Below are 20,447 nucleotides of genomic sequence, written 5' to 3'. Positions count from 1 at the left end.
AATCCGTGCTTCTAGGGGGTCCCAGGCATCTCAGGCTGAAGGCTCTGACTCGGATGACAGTCCCAGGCAGCCTAAGCGAGCTCGCTGGGAGAGACCCTCCACGTCATCACGCTGGCAGGGTCTCAGCGAGACGAGTCTCTGTATGATGAGACAGAGGAGGGTGGTCACGAGTCTAATCCTGAGACCGCTCTCAATCTGGATACTCCTGATGGTGACGCCATGGTAAATGACCTTATAGCGGCCATCAATAGACTGTTGGATATTTCTCCCCCAGCCCCTTCAGCAGAAGAGGCAGCTGCACAGCAGGAGAAGTTCCATTTCAGGTATCCCAAGCGTAAACTGACTACTTTTCTGGACCACGCTGACTTCAGAGAATCAGTCCAGAAACACCATGCTTATCCAGACAAGCGTTTCTCCAAACGTCTTAAGGATACACGTTATCCCTTTCCCCCTGACGTGGTCAAACGCTGGACCCAGTGTCCAAAGGTGGATCCCCCAATCTCCAGGCTTGCGGCTAGATCCATAGTTGCAGTGGAGGATGGGGCTTCACTTAAAGATGCCAACGACAGACAGATGGACCTTTGGTTGAAATCTGTCTATGAAGCTATCGGCGCGTCGTTTGCTCCAGCATTCGCAGCCGTGTGGGCACTCCAAGCTATTTCAGCTGGTCTGGCGCAGGTGGACTCTGTCATACGTCCATCAGTGCCGCACGTGGCGTCCTTGACCTCGCAAATGTCTGCGTTTGCGACTTACGCTATCAACGCTGTCCTGGACTCTACGAGCCGTACCTCAATGGCGTCCGCCAACTCTGTGGTTTTGCGCAGAGCCTTGTGGTTAAAGGAATGGAAAGCGGATTCTGCTTCCAAAAAATGTTTAACCAGCTTGCCATTATCTGTAGACAGACTGTTTGGTGATCAATTGGCGGAAATCATTAAACAGTCCAAGGGTAAAGACTCCTCCTTACCCCAGCCCAGATCAAGCAAACCTCAACAGAGGAGGTGGCAGTCGAGGTTTCGGTCCTTTCGAGGCTCGGGCAAGGCCCAATTCTCCTCGTCCAAAGGGACTCAGAAGGAGCAAAGGAGCTCAGATTCCTGGCGGGCTCACTCACGCCCCAAGAAAGCAACCGGAGGAACCGCTTCCAAGGCGGCTGCCTCATGACTTTCGGCCTCCTCCCTCCGCATCCTCGGTCGGTGGCAGGCTCTCCCGCTTTGGCGACATTTGGCTGCCACAGGTCAAGGACCGGTGGGTAACAGACATTTTGTCTCACGGGTACAGGATAGAGTTCAGTTCTCGTCCTCCGCCTCGGTTCTTCAGAACTTCCCCACATCCCGACCGAGCAGATGGCCTTCTGCAGGCGGTGGGCTCTCTAAGAGCAGAAGGAGTGGTGATCCCTGTTCCTCTTCAGGAACAAGGGCAAGGTTTTTACTCCAATCTCTTTGTGGTTCCAAAAAAGGACGGCTCGTTCCGTCCTGTTCTGGACCTAAAACTGCTCAACAAGCATGTGAACGCCAGGCGGTTCCGGATGGAATCCCTCCGCTCCGTCATTGCCTCAATGTCTCAAGGAGATTTCCTTGCATCAATAGACAAAGATGCTTATCTCCACGTGCCGATTGCTACAGAACACCAACGGTTTCTACGTTTCGTGATAGGGGACGACCATCTTCAGTTCGTAGCTCTGCCATTTGGTCTGGCGACAGCCCCACGGGTTTTCACCAAGGTCATGGCGGCAGTGGTAGCAGTCTTGCACTCTCAGGGACACTCGGTGATCCCTTACTTGGACGATCTACTTGTCAAAGCACCCTCTCAAGAGGCATGCCAACTCAGCCTGAATGTTGCGCTGGAGACTCTCCAGACTTTCGGGTGGATCATCAACTTTTCAAAGTCAAATCTGTCACCGACTCAATCACTAACGTATCTTGGCATGGAGTTTCATACTCTCTCAGCGATAGTGAAGCTTCCGCTGGACAAGCAGCGGTCACTACAGACAGGGGTGCAGTCTCTCCTTCATGGTCAGTCGCACCCCTTAAGGCGCCTCATGCACTTCCTAGGGAAGATGGTGGCAGCAATGGAGGCAGTCCCGTTTGCGCAGTTTCATCTGCGCCCACTTCAATGGGACATTCTCCGCCAATGGGACGGGAAGTCAACTTCCCTGGACAGGAAAGTCTCCCTTTCCCAGACGGCCAAGGACTCTCTGCAATGGTGGCTTCTTCCCACCTCACACAGGGAAGATCCTTCCTACCCCCATCCTGGGCGGTGGTCACGACAGACGCGAGTCTGTCAGGGTGGGGAGCAGTTTTTCTCCACCACAGGGCTCAGGGTACGTGGACTCAGCAGGAGTCCACCCTTCAGATCAATGTTCTGGAAATCAGGGCAGTGTATCTGGCCCTACTAGCCTTCCGGCAGTGGCTGGAAGGGAAGCAGATCCGAATTCAGTCGGACAACTCCACAGCGGTGGCATACATCAACCACCAAGGAGGGACACGCAGTCGGCAAGCCTTCCAGGAAGTCCGGCGGATTCTAATGTGGGTGGAAGACACGGCATCCACCATATCCGCAGTTCACATCCCGGGCGTAGAAAACTGGGAAGCAGACTTCCTCAGTCGCCAGGGTATGGACGCAGGGGAATGGTCCCTTCACCCGGACGTGTTTCAGGAAATCTGTCGCCGCTGGGGGGTGCCGGACGTCGACCTAATGGCGTCTCGGCACAACAATAAGGTCCCGGCCTTCATGGCGCGGTCTCGCGATCAAAGAGCTCTGGCGGCAGACGCCTTAGTGCAAGATTGGTCGCAGTTCCGGCTCCCTTATGTGTTTCCACCTCTGGCACTCTTGCCCAGAGTGCTACGCAAGATCAGATCCGATTGCAGCCGCGTCATACTCGTCGCTCCAGACTGGCCGAGGAGGTCGTGGTACCCGGATCTGTGGCATCTCACGGTCGGCCAACCGTGGACACTACCAGACCGACCAGACTTACTGTCCCAAGGGCCGTTTTTCCATCGGAATTCTGCGGCCCTGAACCTGACTGTGTGGCCATTGAGTCCTGGATCCTAGCGTCTTCAGGATTATCCCAAGGGGTCGTTGCCACCATGAGACAGGCTAGGAAGTCCACTTCTGCTAAGATCTACCACAGAACGTGGAGGATTTTCTTATCCTGGTGCTCTGCACAAGGAGTATCCCCCTGGCCATTCGCGTTACCTACTTTTCTTTCCTTCCTGCAATCTGGGTTGGAAAAGGGCTTGTCGCTCGGCTCCCTTAAAGGGCAAGTCTCGGCACTATCCGTGTTTTTTCAGAAGCGTCTAGCACGACTTTCTCAGGTGCGCACGTTCCTGCAGGGGGTTTGTCATATCGTCCCTCCGTACAGACGGCCGTTAGATCCATGGGATCTAAACAGGGTACTAGTTGCTCTCCAGAAGACGCCTTTCGAGCCTCTGAGGGATGTTTCACTTTCTCGACTCTCACAGAAAGTGGCCTTTCTGGTAGCGGTCACGTCTCTTCGGAGAGTGTCTGAGCTAGCAGCGCTGTCATCCAAGGCTCCCTTCCTGGTGTTCCACCAGGACAAGGTAGTGCTGCGCCCCATTCAGGAGTTTCTCCCTAAGGTGGTATCCTCTTTTCATCTTAATCAGGATATTTCCTTACCTTCCTTTTATCCTCATCCAGTTCATCGGTATGAAAAGGATTTGCATTTGCTAGATCTGGTGAGAGCACTCAGAATCTACATTTCCCGCACGGCGCCCCTGCGCCGCTCGGATGCACTCTTTGTCCTTGTCGCTGGTAAGCGCAAAGGGTCGCAGGCTTCCAAAGCCACCCTGGCTCGATGGATCAAAGAACCAATTCTTGAAGCCTACCGTTCTGCTGGGCTTCCGGTTCCATCAGGGCTGAAGGCCCACTCAACCAGAGCCGTGGGTGCGTCCTGGGCATTACGACACCAGGCTACGGCTCAACAGGTGTGCCAGGCAGCTACCTGGTCGAGTCTGCACACTTTCACCAAACATTATCAGGTGCATACCTATGCTTCGGCGGACGCCAGCCTAGGTAGAAGAGTCCTGCAGGCGGCAGTTGCCTCCCCGTAGGGGAGGGCTGTCTTTGCAGCTCTAACATGAGGTATTTCTTTACCCACCCAGGGACTGCTTTTGGACGTCCCAATCGTCTGGGTCTCCCAATGGAGCGCCGAAGAAGGGAATTTTGTTGCTTACCGTAAATTCCTTTTCTTCTAGCTCCTATTGGGAGACCCAGCACCCGCCCTGTTGTCCTTCGGGATTTTTGGTTGTTTTCGGGTACACATGTTGTTCATGTTGAACGGTTTTCAGTTCTCCGATGTTACTTCGGAGTGAATTTGTTTGAACCAGTTATTGGCTTTCCTCCTTCTTGCTTTAGCACTAAAACTGAGCAGCCCGTGATCCCACGGGGGGTGTATAGCCAGAAGGGGAGGGGCCTTACACTTTTTAGTGTAATGCTTTGTGTGGCCTCCGGAGGCAGTAGCTATACACCCAATCGTCTGGGTCTCCCAATAGGAGCTAGAAGAAAAGGAATTTACGGTAAGTAACAAAATTCCCTTCTTTTAGCAAAACAAAGGGTCAAATTACTAAGCAAAAGGAATGATGTTACTTGGGATAAATTTACTAGCGGAGAATGTATTTGGGAGCTGACAATCCCTTTATTGTCCTGGGTGGATGGGTCTTCAGAAGATGAGATAGCTTCGTGTCTTTTCTGCAGACCCTAGTACAGCGGGTGCATCTCAAAATGCGGAGTCTCTGACCAGGAGTCACCTGCTCCCAGTGTCCTATGGAGAGGAGTCCACCATCTTACTAAACTAACCACTCTTTTGGGTATGATGAGATTCATTAGTTTTCCTGATTAGCACTTGTTTCGTAAAATTTTCAAGACTGAAGATAACTTTTCTTTTGTTTGAGGGGGCAGCTGTCAATACTTTGCAGTCGTGGGACATCAGTAACATGTCTGCCAGAGGACACTGGTGTATAGATGTGGTGCTATCACCTGCAGATTCCCTTCATCCATAAAGATTTCCTCATCAGGTGAAGTAACAAGATTTCACCATGATCCATGGATGAATCTGAGTGATGTGCAGTGTTCCTGGATGAAAGCCTCAGAAGGTGTAGAGCCTGAAATCCATGGTGCTGGAGTCAGATTGGGTGGGGATTTCTCCTGCCATCTTGTCCCTCATTCATTTACATTGTGTTATCTGTGCCCGTCGTCGATGCTCCACTGCTGCGGTACCGGAGATGGTGAAGATCTCCGTGTGTACAGCGGCAGTCACAATAAAGTGAAGGATTTTGTTGTTAATGCCACAGCACATCCACTTTTCTTTCTCACTAAGTATAAGAAAATATATTTTCAGTAGCATCCGAAGAAGAGTTTAGTGAATTCTAACGTGGAACAGATTACTAAAGGCAAAGTGGCAAATGTGCTACTACCTCAATAGCCGGCTGGGATCAGGCGAGGTGGAGACACAGCCAACCACAAAAAAAACAGAGAGATACTGAATAAAAAAATCAAAAGTAATTGGGGAGAAACTTTTTTTTAAAAAAAAATATCATATACTAATTTTACTAGTGTTCTAGTAAGTTGAAACTAGGGGTGACTGAGCATTAAAATGCTGAAGTGCTCATTACTGGAATTGGCTAGGACAGACGCCTGAACTGACTCAATTCAAGTAACAAGTATTATGTAAGTCAATAAAGACCCTAACTGGAGCGCTGGGGGGCAGGAAAATTACTGCTACGGAATGGGAACAGCGTGGGGAAGACACCTGGGAACTAAATGAATAATCAATTGTAACAATGTGACAGTCCCCCACCACCACCCCCCCCTCCCCCTCCCACCTGAAAGTCACCATACTTTGCTGCTGTCCAGTTGCCGGAGCTGCACTCGTGGGTTGTGGACCACCACGGAGGAGCTTTGTGTCAACATTTTTTTTTTTTTTTTTTTTTTTTTTTTTTTGTTTTTATATCAGCTCTTTTATTAAACAATTAGGAATCAATACAGAGAAAATATATTGCATCTTATATAACTATTAAAGGTGTACATTGAAAAAGCATATGCTGTCTTTAAATCAGGTTCTTCCTCTGTATATGAAAAAAGGAATTCTCAAATCACAGTTATATTATATAAATTGAGCCTACAAAGAACCTGGCTCCACAGATAAACAAAAGTTAAATTATGCAACACTGTCTCAGTCTAATAGGAAAGCCTCCTCCATCAGCCGTGTCGCTCCGCATCATATTTCCATGCCCGCTTGCCTCTCCCCGTTTAATCATCAATCACACCCTTCCGGCCCCTCCCACAGCGCCGCTCAAACTCCACTTTGCCACATAAAACACTACTTTTAACTTTTGCCCCCCAAGCGGTCCATTCACGGCAAGCACAACAGTAACTGGTCCAACATTGCATCCTGAACCAGTCCCCCAGAGGGGAGACCCGGCGACTCCGTCCATGGCTGCCAAATTTTGTAAAACTTTCTCAGTGTTTTTCTTTTTAAATAAACTCCCCTTTCAAATCTGACATTATTTAATTTATTTTTAAACTCTGGTAATGGTGGTAAAGGATCTAACCAATGGTATGCCAGTATCTTTCTTGCTTGATACAGGATACGGGCTATTCCCAGGGCTGTTGTAGAGTCCGGGTCTATTCCTCCCTCCCACAGACTCAACAAACATAGATGAGGCGACGGTTGTATTGTGATATGATATATTTGGTCTAGGAGTCCCAGGGTTTGTTTCCAGAAATCACCAATGTGTCCACACTCCCACATAACACATCAAATGGACATCATCCTGTCCACACCTAACACATTGTGAATTTGGTCTAAGTCCCATCCTGAATAATAGGCTGGGAGTTTTATATACCCTGTGGATGAGATATATTTGAGAAAGTCTTTGGCACTCAGAGACTGCCAGTTTAGGGACCTGTTCTAGAATGTCGGACCACTGGTCTTCTGTCAGGGGACCAACGTCCCGTTCCCATTTACTTTTAACAGTCAGTGGGTATGTCTCCAAATGGGCAGGTAGTAATCTTTTGTATAGTTCAGAAATAAGACCTTTAGAGGACTCAGATGTAAGTAGCATATGTAATGTTTGATTATGTGTCACTGTCACCGGGTTTGTCCTCCCCTGTCTTTCCAGTGCATATCTCAGCAGTAAGTATTGAGAAAAGAAGACATGCGGGAGGTGAAACTCCATTCTCAATTGCTCAAAACTCTTAAGAGTATTATTTTGTAGTACTTGTGACACTAAATGGATCCCTTTATCTTCCCATCCTCTGAACCCCACTATTTTTTTCATTTTTGGCAAATCCGGATTCCGCCACAGTGGCCAGAACTCCGTAGGCCCATTTATCTTCAAAAGAGCCTTACCTCTGTCCCATACCCTAAATATTATAGCCAACGTGGGATATCGTGCCCCATTTATCTGTCTTTGTCCCACATCCAACCGGCAACCCGGAAATTTCCATACCGATCCCTCTCTTACTATATCACCACTATTATCATATGCTCCTTCTTTGCCCTAACCCCTAAGATGTTGCATCTGGGAGGCTATATAGTATATATATATGTGTTTGGTACCGCCAGTCCTCCCTCCTCCTTTCCCCGCTGTAGCACTTCCAGTCGAATTCTAGCCTATTTTTTTCTTCCAGATAAGTTCCTGGAATAATGTATTAATTTTTGCAAAAAATTCCCTACATATCCACACTGGAGAGTTATGTATAAGATATAGTAATTGTGGCATCATTACCATTTTGATTAAGTTAGATCTACCGATATTTGATAGAGGCAAGCGGCACCTGGTATGTACCTTTGCTCTGAACCGCTGCAACAGGGGTTCCAGATTTAGGGCCTGGAAATCTTTCGGAATTGGGCTAACAGTTACTCCCAGATACGTAAACTCTCGGACTACAGGAACCGGTATTTGCAAGTCCGAAAAATCCACCGGGAGAGGGTCTAACGGCATTAAAGCCGATTTGGACCAATTAATCCGAAGGCCAGACCTCCGCCCAAATTCTTGAATGATATCCATTGCCGGCTAAATCAAGGAATGTACCCTGTATAAATATAAAAGTAGGTCATCTGCGTATAATGATATCTTTTGCTCCACACCTAAATCCCGTTATCTCCCTGGACTTCCGTATTGCAACTGCCAATGGCTCCACTGCAGTAGCAAATAGCAAGGGCGAGAGCAGGCACCCCTGTCTAGTACCTCTTCCAAGAGGAAAAGACTCAGAGACCCTGCCATTAGCCCTAACCTTCGCCACCAGTGAGTCATATAGCAGCTTCACCCAATTTATAAATTTGTGTCCAAAACCCATTTTCCGAAGTACCGCCCACAGATACTCCCACTCCAAGCTATTGAACGCCTTAGCGGCGTCCAAGGACAAAATTGCCTTTTCCCCTGGCTTCTCAGAACTATGTTGAATCCCTAAGTATAATTTTCTAAGATTCATAGATGTGGCTCTACATGGAATAAATACTGTTTGATCATTCTGTATAATAGATGAGATGACTCGAAACATCCTATTGGTGAGCACCTTGGCCAGTAATTTAACATCTGTTGGTAGTAGAGAGATTGGGCGGTACGAGTCCGGGATCTCTGGATCTTTTCCGGGTTTTAATATTAAGACCATTAAAGCTTCCCTCATAGAAGGCAGGACTCTCTGCCTTTCAGCCTCTTCAAATACCTTAAGTAGTTTAGGTAGCAGTAAGGGTGCATAAGTTTTATAAAACTCGCCAGGCAGGCCGTCCATTCCCGGAGCTTTTTCGTTTCGTGTCTGGCCAAGCGCTTCCTCCAACAGGATGTCTCGATCTAACAAATCCCTTTCTTCGTCAGCTAGTGTGGGGAGAGAGAAAGCATCCAAATATTGCTCTATCTCAGTCTCCGTGAGGTCACAGTCTGATGTGTATAGCCACATATAATACCTCTTTATCTCCCTCACTATATCCTCACTTTCCTTTACAAGATCACTCGACTCCGTCTTCAGCCTATTTATATATGAAAATCCCTCCTGTGCCCTAATGACCGTGGCTAGTAGGTGCCCTAGTTCCCCCTCTATGAAATATTTCTGAGGAAGTAACGTTTATTTGCCGCCGCCGACATGAGATTTTCTTTGAGTGACGTTTGTGCCTTCTCTAGAGTGTTTTTCGTTTCCTCTGTCGGGTTGAGCACCACCGCAGCCTCCGCAACAGATACTTCCTGAATCAGACTTTGGGTGTAGCGTCTGTTTTGGTTTTTACGAATGCATATTTCTCTGATATAGATGCCCCTCACCACGGCTTTCATAGAGTCCCAGACTATATGTGATGGTGCGGAGCACTCATTAAGTTGGAAATATTCCAAAATAGTATCATGTAAAGATCCCCCTATAAGCTGGATCCAGAAGGGATTAAGTTTCCAGATAGGCCTTGACAGGGTGAGGGGGTTTCTCCATGAAAGTGTAACATGGAGTGGTGAGTGATCAGATACGCTTCTAGGTAGATAGGCCACCGTTTGTACATATGAGGTCATAAGTGTGTTCCCAATAGCCAGGTCTATCCGTGACATAGTGTGGTGGGAGCTAGAGTAGCAGGAAAACTGTTTGGATGTGGGGTTTTGGACGCGCCAAAGGACTACCAAACCCAGCTCTGTCAGCAATCTAGCAAATGAAGTTGGGGCAGCATCCTCTGATATGTTCCCTGAATGTAGCTTATCTAGATACAGATGTAAATATGTGTTAAAATTCCCTATCAGAAGAGTCGGCGCAGGGGGGAAGGAGTCTAAAACAGACAAGATTCTTTTTACTGGTTCGACTGAGTACGGTGGAGGGATGTATACCGCAACAAGAATAAATTGTATACCATACAGCGTGCAAAGTAAACAAACAAATCTGCCCCCAGGGTCAACCACTGATTTTGTACATGAGAACGGGATGGATTTGTGCACCAACACACTGACACCCCGTGCATGGGTCGAGTATGTGGAATGATATTCATGTGTGATCCATCCATTCCTCAGCCAATGAACATTATCTCTTACCATGTGGGTCTCAGATAAACATAGAATAGGTGGGAGAAACTTTTGCAAATGAGTAAATATAGCACACCTCTTATTCGCATCCCTGAGCTCCCTAACATTCCACGCTACAATATTAAGTGATGTCGCCATAAGAGCAGGTTAAAAAATAATAAACCGGAGCATAATCCATTCCTGGGGGAGAGAGGCAATCTCCACCAATTCCTGTTAGCATTAGCTTGAGCGACACAACTGAGGTACACCACACCCCACATATTAATTGCAAAATACAACAATAAAACGAAAAAAACAAGGAGGGAAATTGAGCCCTGCACACCAGTGTACAGCGCCCCCGCCCTCAAAAACAAGTGTAACTTGCACATTTCTGTCAGAGAGAATCAGGGCTAGAAAACTCGTCCAGAGTCCATGCAGGGAGAAGGGTCCACAGCTTGTTCCCGTAACGAGTGTCCACAGTGAACCGGTCATCTCCTGCCCTGGATCCAAAATGGAATGATCAGTAGTAATTATACCAGCATAGCGTTTCAGACAAAAAGAAACAGCAGCACCTGGCGGTAGAAAGGGGGATCTTCAAGTATTCTTCCTCCTCATGGACCTCTCATTAATATCCAGCCAAGACAGCGCCGCCCCTGCTGTATCAAAAAGTGAGTGTGAGGCAAATCCCGGGATATGAAGATGAATTATGACTTCCAGTCATAATCGCTCATCACTCCCTGGCAGTGCCCCCCTCCCTTCTTGTTCTCAATGTCCAGCATCTGTGAAGGTGTTACACCTCCATGGCCATCTCCTGTGATATGGAGATGAGATGATGTGGGAACAATGGACACAGGAGGACTCCCTGCCGTGACCCTGTGGTAGGAGCTGCTATCTAATTAGCAAGCTTGGAAGTATCCAGACAGAACGACTCCAGTAAAAAATGGTTCATATCTCGCAAGCCATATTTCCGATAAATATGGCAACCATAAAAATGGTGTCTCCGCATGCGGACGATGCTGGCACACCCTTTTTTATGGGAGCGGGAGCTTGGGAAATACCCCAGGCGTGATATCAGCCAATGTGGAACTAGTAGACAAGTCACGAGTCCTCTCATTCTGTAGCTAAATTCATAGCTGTCACAATGAGAGCGTTGGCGTCCGCCTACGACGCTCCCAGGCCAAGTTATGGCCATATTCCATGTTGTGGATTTTGTCCATAACTCCAGCCAGGGGTGGAGCAGTGCTCCCTCTGAGGTCACTAAGGTAGGAGGGGACCTGGATTTGCCCAGGTTGATAACCCTACTTCGGCCATTTTCCAGTGTTCTTTCGCTGGGGGTCACGTGTAGGAAACATCTGTGGGAGTTCCTGGAAACCTGGCCTACAGCGCCCCCCTGTGGCCAGACGCACAAGGTAACTGCGGGAACTGTGTATGCCTGTTTGTAAACCATGCTTTATCTGTAACTGTACTCTGACATATGTATATTCTGTAGATCTCCTATTGTATATATTGTAGTTTCTAGTGTGCTTTAGGCTGATTAAATTATATAATTAATCTTGGGCTGTTCTGTTATCTCGATCTTGAATCCCACGTCTGTGTGTTCGGCTAATAGTTACCGTGAAGCGGTTGGTGGCAGCGAGTTGTGCCAAGGATTATTGTGGGGAGGCCAGTGAGATTCGGGGAGGTTTTATATATTCCGCCCGCGGAGGTCGGGGGAATATATACCCTACTCTCACCGGGGGACCCTTCAATAATCGGCATAAGTAGTATAGCGGCCTCCTTGCTTATTGTCGGGCAATTCCATAATTGGCCTGACTATAAGAGGGGCGCTAGAGAGCGCGTCACGTGCTCTGTCTGTCGGTCGGGAGGTATAAAGGAGGGGTGACACCCACTTGTTACCCCCCGATTGTGACGTACTGGTAGCCAGCGCGGGGGATTTCTGAGTGACCCCCCCCGGTGGTTTGTGACATATTGGTGGCATAGCGGTGGGATCGAGATAATAGTGTGTGTGAGTGTGAGACCCATACTCCCAGACACTAAAGACTGCCTGCAGCAGCTGTGGCTGCTGGGGTCTTCAGACTAGCTCAACACTAGAGTGTCAGAGTGCAGATACTGTAAGGTGTGTGGAGGCATCGGGTGTCAGTTCTGTGTCAGTGACCAAAAGTCTGCAAGAATGGCTGATGGCACCAGGAGCAGAGCTATGCAACTGGCCAATGCTAAAGCAGGAGCCGAAGAGAGGGAGGACGGTGCTGTGGACAGTAATGAGGAGGTTGCCCACGAGTCCTCCAGGAGCTCGACGCCAGAAAACAGCTCTGCAGAGGACATTGCACAACCTGGCACTGCTGGACAAGATGAGGAGCAGCTCACCCAAGGGTCCTCAACGAGCCAGATGCCAGCCCTCCGCTCTGCAATGGACAGTGAATCACCAGGCTCCGCAGCGGGCCGCAGATCACCACGTGCCATTCCACCGAGCCTGGGAGGCTCGGATAGCCTTCTTCAAATGGCTATGGCCCTTCTCCAGGCTGGAGACCGGGAGGGCTACAGGGAACTCATGGCAGAGCGCAGGGCAGCGTGTGAGGCTGCGGAGCGGCAGGCAGAGCGGCAGGCAGCGCCTGAAGAGCGCCAGGCAGAGCGTGAGGCTGCGGAGCGACGGCAACAGGCGGACCGGGACCACCAGCTGCAGCTAGCTCAGCTCCGGCCCTCATCAGCCACACGTGACCTTCAAGACACCAAACTTCCAAAGGTCCGTGTTGAGGACTTCCCAGTGCTGGAGAAGGATGGAGACTTGGACTCTTTCTTGACTGCTTTTGAACGGACTTGCTTGCAGCACCATCTGGACAAGGACCAGTGGGCCAAATACCTGACCCCCCGTTTAAGGGGTAAGGCCCTGGAAATCCTTGGGGACTTGCCTGCTGAGGCAGATCAGGGCTACGACACCATCAAGCGGGCCCTGATCCAACAGTACAACCTCACTCCAGAGTCCTACCGCAAGAAGTTCCGGAGCCTACAGAAGGGACCAAAGGACTCCTGGGCTGACCACAGGCGGGCACTTGCCCGAGCTGCCGACCACTGGACCCAAGGTCTGCAGCTTTCCACCGGACCGGAGATCCTGGACTTGTTCATCACGGAGCAACTCTTGTGGAACTGCCCTGAGGATCTCCGCCAGTTCATCCGAGACCAGAAGCCAAAGGGGTCCACGGCTACAGCTGCCCTGGCCGATGACTACACCAACAATCGGGCTCCTGAGGCCAGGAGAGCAGCCACCAGCAGCACCTGGAGAGGGGGTAAGATGAACTCTGCGACTGCCCCACCTGCCCCTAGACTGCAGGGGGTGTCCCCCTCAACTCCCCTCTCCAGGCCCGTGGCAGAGCCAAGACGGTGCCACCAGTGCAACCTACCTGGACACTTCAAGGCCATGTGCCCTCAGCGTCCCAAGGCCCCGGCTCCGTCCCCGTCCCAAGGGCCGCCCAAGGTGTATTGTGTGGGTGGGGGTGGTGGTAGGTCCCTGGACAGCTTCCAACCTGTCACCGTCGGCCGGTCTGTGACCATAGGACTGCGAGACAGCGCCTCGGAGGTGACTCTGGTGCGGCCTGAGATGGTGTCCCCCCAAGACTTGATCCCTGGAAAAACCCTCGCTGTCTCCGGGATTGGAGGCATTGACCCGGCGCTGCCTGTTGCTGACATTTATGTGGACTGGGGCGCAGGGCGAGGGGTGAGGGAGGTGGGGGTAACTGATCGGATCCCCGCAAACGTGCTACTTGGGACAGATTTGGGGCAGATAACCTCCCAGTTTGGGCCCCCACCAAGGGCTGAACCTTCAGCCAGTACGGACATGACTCCTGACAATGTTAATGTGTTATCTATGAATGATGTGAGAGAGGGGGGAGTGAACTCTGATATTTCTGCTTGCACAGACACCATAGACACACACACAGCTGCAGCTGTGACAGGGGAGGGGGTCAGAGAAAGGTGTGACAATGCCTCTACAAGTAATCAGCCTGTGAGCTGGGATCTGCTGCCCTCTGCAGGGATAAGCAGAGAGCAGGGTGCTGCAGGGGGAGGACCAGTGTGTGGGGTGGGGGCTACCACAGCAAATGTGGGGTCCCCAGAGATTTCACAGCGGGGTTCTGTTGCTGCAGGAGGGGAACAGGCAGGTGAGATTGGGGCCGGTCCAGGAGCGGAAGTGCTCCCAGGTAAGATCTCGGTGCAGGGTTCCCGCACAACCGGGGTGTCAGGAAGCCAGGTAGGTCTGCCTGAACCGGCGACTTGGTCAGGAACGGAGGAGGAGCAGGCACGACCCACGGTCGCAGCGGCTGTGGCCGCTGTCACCCGCAGTGGGAGTGCTGGAAGCCAAGGGGCCTCCCGGAGGTCCGATAGCTCTTCCCCTTCTGACCAAGTGGCAGCCGAGTCAGGTGGAGGCCAGGACACAGGTCCCGGGGTACTGACTGAAGATGTGACAGTCTCGTCGATTCTGGCCACATCTAGTCAGGGGTTTCAGGCAGCGTTAGAAGCTGACGACAGCCTGAAAGCTCTTAAGGAGCAGGCGGCACAGCCTCCCTCGGACTCGGACCCGGAGCGAGTGGTCTGGGACCAAGGACGGCTGTACCGGGCCACGGTCCAGCAGGGTTCACCGGAGGCGTGGCCCAGGGACCGACAGTTGGTGGTACCCTATCCGTTCCGGACGGAGTTGTTGCGGATCGCACATGAGATTCCGATGGCCGGACACCTAGGGATCGCTAAGACCAAGGCCAGGTTAAACCAGCATTTCTACTGGCCAAAAATGGGGGCCGATGTGGCTGCCTACTGCCGTTCGTGTGAAACCTGTCAGAGAGTGGGGAAGGCGGGGCCACGCCCCAAAGCCCCACTGGTATCTCTGCCCATCATCGATGAGCCTTTCAGGAGGGTGGCTGTGGATCTGGTCGGCCCGCTGGCCATCCCCAGCAGCTCCGGGAAACGCTTCATACTGACGGTAGTGGACTATGCCACCCGGTACCCAGAAGCAGTGGCCTTGTCGTCCATTCGGGCTGACAAGGTGGCCACCGCATTGCTGGAGATTTTCTCCCGAGTGGGTTTTCCCCAGGAAATGCTCACTGACCGGGGGACCCAATTCATGTCCCAACTGATGGAGGCCCTCTGTAAGCAAGTCCAGGTGCGACATCTGGTGGCCAGCCCGTACCATCCACAGACTAATGGCCTGTGCGAGCGGTTCAATGGCACCTTAAAGCAGATGCTTAAGATGTTGGTCGACTCCCATGGGCGTGACTGGGAGCGGTATCTCCCACACCTGTTATTTGCTTACCGGGAGGTTCCACAGGCCTCAACAGGATTCTCACCGTTTGAGCTCCTGTACGGGCGACGTGTGCGGGGCCCCCTGGCTCTGGTGAAAGAGGCTTGGGAAGGGGATTTGGCCACCCCTGGAGTGTCGGTTATCGAGTATGTCATGCGCTTCCGGGACAAAATGCAGGCCTTGACGCAACTGGTACGCGACAATATGGCTCAAGCCCAGGCCGATCAGAAGCGTTGGTACGACCAGAACGCTTGTGAGAGGACCTACCAAGTGGGTCAAAAGGTGTGGGTACTGGTCCCCGTACCACAGGACAAGCTTCAGGCAGCCTGGGAAGGCCCATACCTCGTGTACCAGCAGCTCAACCCTGTGACGTACCTGGTCACCCTGGACCCTGCCCGTGGAAGGCGGAAGCCCTTCCATGTGAACATGATGAAGGCACATCATGAGCGGGAGGCATGTGCGCTCCCCGTGTGCAACCTGCCCGAGGAGGGAGAAGCGGAAACCCTCTTGGATATGCTAGCCCAGGTTAGGGCAGGCGGATCCATTGAGGATGTGGAGGTTGGCCACCAGCTCTTGGAGGACCAACGGTCCCAGCTGTGGGCCACCCTCCTCCCCTTCCGGGGGTTGTTTACCAACCAGCCCGGAAGGACTGACTTGGCTGTCCATCACGTGGACACTGGGGATCATCCCCCGATCCGGCGTTCAGCATATCGGGTCTCCCTGGAGGTGCAGCAACACATGCGCCAGGAGATTGACGAGATGCTGAAGCTGGGGGTGATCCAGGCATCCAACAGCGCTTGGGCCTCGCCTGTAGTCCTCGTCCCTAAGAAGGACCGAACCACTCGGTTCTGCGTGGACTACAGGGGGCTCAATGCTGTCACGGTCGCCGATGCGTACCCAATGCCACGCATCGATGACCTGCTCGATCAGTTGGCCGGGGCTCAGTACCTGACCATCATGGACCTGAGCCGGGGATATTGGCAGATCCCCCTGACTCGCAAGGCCAGGGAACGCTCTGCCTTTATTACCCCATTTGGACTATACGAGTCCACGGTGATGCCATTCGGGATGAGGAATGCCCCTGCCACTTTCCAGCGGATGGTCAACACCCTGCTCAAGGGACTTGAAGGGTACGCGGCCGCGTACCTGGATGACATTGCCGTCTTCAGTCCCACCTGGGAGGACCACCTAGAGCATCTAGCACAGGTGCTCAGGCGGATCCACCGGGCAGGTTTGACCATCAAGCCGGGAAAGTGTCAGCTGGCCATGAGCGAGGTCCAGTACCTCGGTCACCGGGTAGGCGGGAGAACACTGAAGCCCGAGCCTGAGAAAGTGGAGGCCATCGCATCCTGGCCCACCCCCAGGACCAAGAAGCAGGTGATGTCCTTCTTAGGGACCGCCGGGTACTATAGGAGGTTTGTTCCACGCTATAGTAGCCTGGCAAAGCCCTTGACGGACCTCACCAAGAAGAAGCTGCCCTCTGCAGTCGATTGGACAATGGACTGCGAGACAGCCTTCCAGGCCCTAAAGGACGCCCTGTCCAGCCCGCCCGTGCTACAGGCAGCCGACTTCACGCGGCCGTTTGTAGTACAGACCGACGCCAGTGACTTCGGCCTCGGTGCGGTGCTCAGCCAGGTGGACTCTGCGAGCCAAGAGCACCCAGTCTTGTACCTGAGCAGGAAGCTGTTACCAAGGGAAGTGGCCTATTCCACGATGGAGAAGGAGTGCCTGGCCATAGTGTGGGCCCTGCAGCGTCTGCAACCCTATCTATACGGGCGCCACTTCATCGTGGAGACGGACCACAATCCCCTCAGCTGGTTGCACACCGTCTCTGGGACGAATGGGCGATTGTTGCGATGGAGCCTTGCGCTCCAGCAATACAACTTCACCATTCGCCACAAAAGGGGCCGTGACCACGGTAACGCAGACGGGCTGTCCCGACAAGGAGAGGTCGCGGACGGGCGCACGGGGGAACACCGGAGTGTGCTGCCCCCTAGCGCCCTCAAAAGGGGGGAGGTGTGAGGCAAATCCCGGGATATGAAGATGAATTATGACTTCCAGTCATAATCGCTCATCACTCCCTGGCAGTGCCCCCCTCCCTTCTTGTTCTCAATGTCCAGCATCTGTGAAGGTGTTACACCTCCATGGCCATCTCCTGTGATATGGAGATGAGATGATGTGGGAACAATGGACACAGGAGGACTCCCTGCCGTGACCCTGTGGTAGGAGCTGCTATCTAATTAGCAAGCTTGGAAGTATCCAGACAGAACGACTCCAGTAAAAAATGGTTCATATCTCGCAAGCCATATTTCCGATAAATATGGCAACCATAAAAATGGTGTCTCCGCATGCGGACGATGCTGGCACACCCTTTTTTATGGGAGCGGGAGCTTGGGAAATACCCCAGGCGTGATATCAGCCAATGTGGAACTAGTAGACAAGTCACGAGTCCTCTCATTCTGTAGCTAAATTCATAGCTGTCACAATGAGAGCGTTGGCGTCCGCCTACGACGCTCCCAGGCCAAGTTATGGCCATATTCCATGTTGTGGATTTTGTCCATAACTCCAGCCAGGGGTGGAGCAGTGCTCCCTCTGAGGTCACTAAGGTAGGAGGGGACCTGGATTTGCCCAGGTTGATAACCCTACTTCGGCCATTTTCCAGTGTTCTTTCGCTGGGGGTCACGTGTAGGAAACATCTGTGGGAGTTCCTGGAAACCTGGCCTACAGCGCCCCCCTGTGGCCAGACGCACAAGGTAACTGCGGGAACTGTGTATGCCTGTTTGTAAACCATGCTTTATCTGTAACTGTACTCTGACATATGTATATTCTGTAGATCTCCTATTGTATATATTGTAGTTTCTAGTGTGCTTTAGGCTGATTAAATTATATAATTAATCTTGGGCTGTTCTGTTATCTCGATCTTGAATCCCACGTCTGTGTGTTCGGCTAATAGTTACCGTGAAGCGGTTGGTGGCAGCGAGTTGTGCCAAGGATTATTGTGGGGAGGCCAGTGAGATTCGGGGAGGTTTTATATATTCCGCCCGCGGAGGTCGGGGGAATATATACCCTACTCTCACCGGGGACCCTTCAATAATCGGCATAAGTAGTATAGCGGCCTCCTTGCTTATTGTCGGGCAATTCCATAATTGGCCTGACTATAAGAGGGGCGCTAGAGAGCGCGTCACGTGCTCTGTCTGTCGGTCGGGAGGTATAAAGGAGGGGTGACACCCACTTGTTACCCCCCGATTGTGACGTACTGGTAGCCAGCGCGGGGGATTTCTGAGTGACCCCCCCGGTGGTTTGTGACAGTGAGTTTCTCCATTCACCGCAATTCGCAGTCTAGCAGGATATCATGGAGTATGGCACTTGTAAGCCGTGTAGGCATTGTTTAATCTCAATAAATTGCGCCTTTTTACGTTGTACCTACATGGAAAAATCAGGGACAATAGAGATCTTCCTCCCATTAATAGCAAGTTCCTTAATATCTCTGGATCTGCGCAGAATGGCATCCCTGTCTTTAAAATGCAGGAGTTTAAGCAAGATAGGACGTGGGGGTGCTCCTGGCGGGGGTGGGGGGGGCACGTGTAGGGATCCTGTGCGCTCTCTCAATAGTAAAGAATGGGGATAGAACATCTTTGCCAAAGGTGTCCATTAGCCATTTTTAAAAAAAAAAAAAACAGGGGGTCATTCCCTTCCGCCCTCTCCGGGACCCCCACCAGGCGCAGATTACTTCTACGGGAGCGGTTCTCTAAGTCGTCCACCTTGTTCAACAGTGTTGTGATATTTTGCATGGCTTTTCCCTGCTCCCATGTCATTGGTGGCAATTTATCCTCTGCTGCACTCACACGTTCTTCTAGCTCCCCCACTCTGGCAGTCACCTCCTGCAGCTCATGTTTGATACAGGCTATATCCCGAGTGACAGTTCCCATTTGGTTACTTAGAGTGGCCAGTGAGGTATTGCAGGTGTTAACTGCTGCCAGGATTTCTCTTAGTGTGGGTTCAGCAGGAACAGTCTCTGGTTGTTCCTGTGAAGAAAGAGTTAACTTTTTACTGGTTAGAAAAGTCATGGACTCTCATTCTCCTTGCAAAGAAAACAACCAAGAATTGTTTACCTAACAGACTCTTGATACATTTTCAAGGACTCATTGTTTTGGCTTAAAAAAAGTGAAGAACACTGCTGACACAAACAGGTTTTTTTTGCTTTTAGAATAAAAGTCATCATGTTAATTTCTCTTGCTGGAAACATGTAATCCATGCCTATAATGAATGTAGACTAATGAATATGTATGTAACGTAGTTACGCCCTAATTAGTTTTGTATAACCCTGTGTATCTAAACAAATCAATACAGTTCTATTTGGGAGCCGCACATCTCCAGTGCTTATGTGTATAACAGCGTCTGCCTGTTTTCATTGAGACTGGGAAAGAGCAGGGGGGGTTTACCGGGACTCCCTCCGCATTTGGACATCGCTGGCAACAGTTGTGACCGTTAGGTCAACCTAACATTTTCTGGCGCCCGAAAGCAGGAACCCGTTTCCCAGGACCCGGTGGATCGTCTTGCCAACCTGAGGAGGAGGTGACCAGACGGGACCAGAAATACCTGGCCAGGTAAGAGTTGAATGCTTTCTGCTCTTTGCTCTGCTCCCCATCTCTGTTCTCTTCCCTCCTCAACGTGCAAGAGGTACACTGTGAGTAGATACTGGGTAATTGGAGGATCACTACTGAACTCTGAGAGAACTTTTGCCAGCAGATGTTTTCTGTGTCCTTGTCTGTTTGTCTGCTCTCTGTGCTTTGCCTTTGTTATCCATAAAAAACGGGAAAGCTTCGGCACACTCAGATAAGAGAATATGAAATGAAAAAAAAATTTCTCAGGTGATTTTATTGCAAGGCACAAAAAGGGTTCATCAATTACACCGACGTTTCAGCTCGTAGAGCTTTTATCAAGGTGATACTGTGTATAATACAGAAAAAAAGAGAAAATTAAAAAACAAATGTAAGCAATGATTTACATACACTGAACAATGTATATAATAGTTTGCATCACTCATTATATACACAGACATATTAAAGTGAAAAGACTTATGTACAATCACATGAAAAGTTAGATATACAACGAGGGTTGAGCATAAGAAATCATCATCATCGCAGCATTTGTAACATACCTAAAAAAGATATATA

General features: G+C 50.9%; 1 protein-coding gene across 5 annotated transcripts in view; it reads left to right on the top strand.

The window, feature by feature from the left end:
* The window catches only part of ZNF410 (zinc finger protein 410), a 63,449-nt gene that overhangs the window by 17,798 nt on the left and 25,204 nt on the right, over positions 1-20,447 (top strand). The window contains exons 15-16 of one of the 5 annotated variants that reach the window (XR_012727723.1): positions 4,711-4,823; positions 4,915-5,030. The exons of 2 other annotated variants lie outside the window; for them this stretch is intronic. Coding sequence is in view for 2 of the 3 variants with exons in the window: in XM_075330711.1 (XP_075186826.1) it covers positions 4,711-4,811 (101 nt within the window). In the remaining variant the exon portion in view is untranslated. Of the gene's footprint in view, positions 1-4,710; positions 4,824-4,907; positions 6,051-20,447 lie in introns of those variants that run through there. 2 more of the 5 variants (XM_075330711.1, XM_075330712.1) reach the window with 2 other exon arrangements.

Source organism: Anomaloglossus baeobatrachus, chromosome 12 (genome assembly GCF_048569485.1).
Source record: "Anomaloglossus baeobatrachus isolate aAnoBae1 chromosome 12, aAnoBae1.hap1, whole genome shotgun sequence".
Classification (NCBI taxonomy): domain Eukaryota; kingdom Metazoa; phylum Chordata; class Amphibia; order Anura; family Aromobatidae; genus Anomaloglossus; species Anomaloglossus baeobatrachus.
Note: the sequence above shows the minus strand (reverse complement) of the source record. Positions and strands in the feature narration are given on the sequence as shown.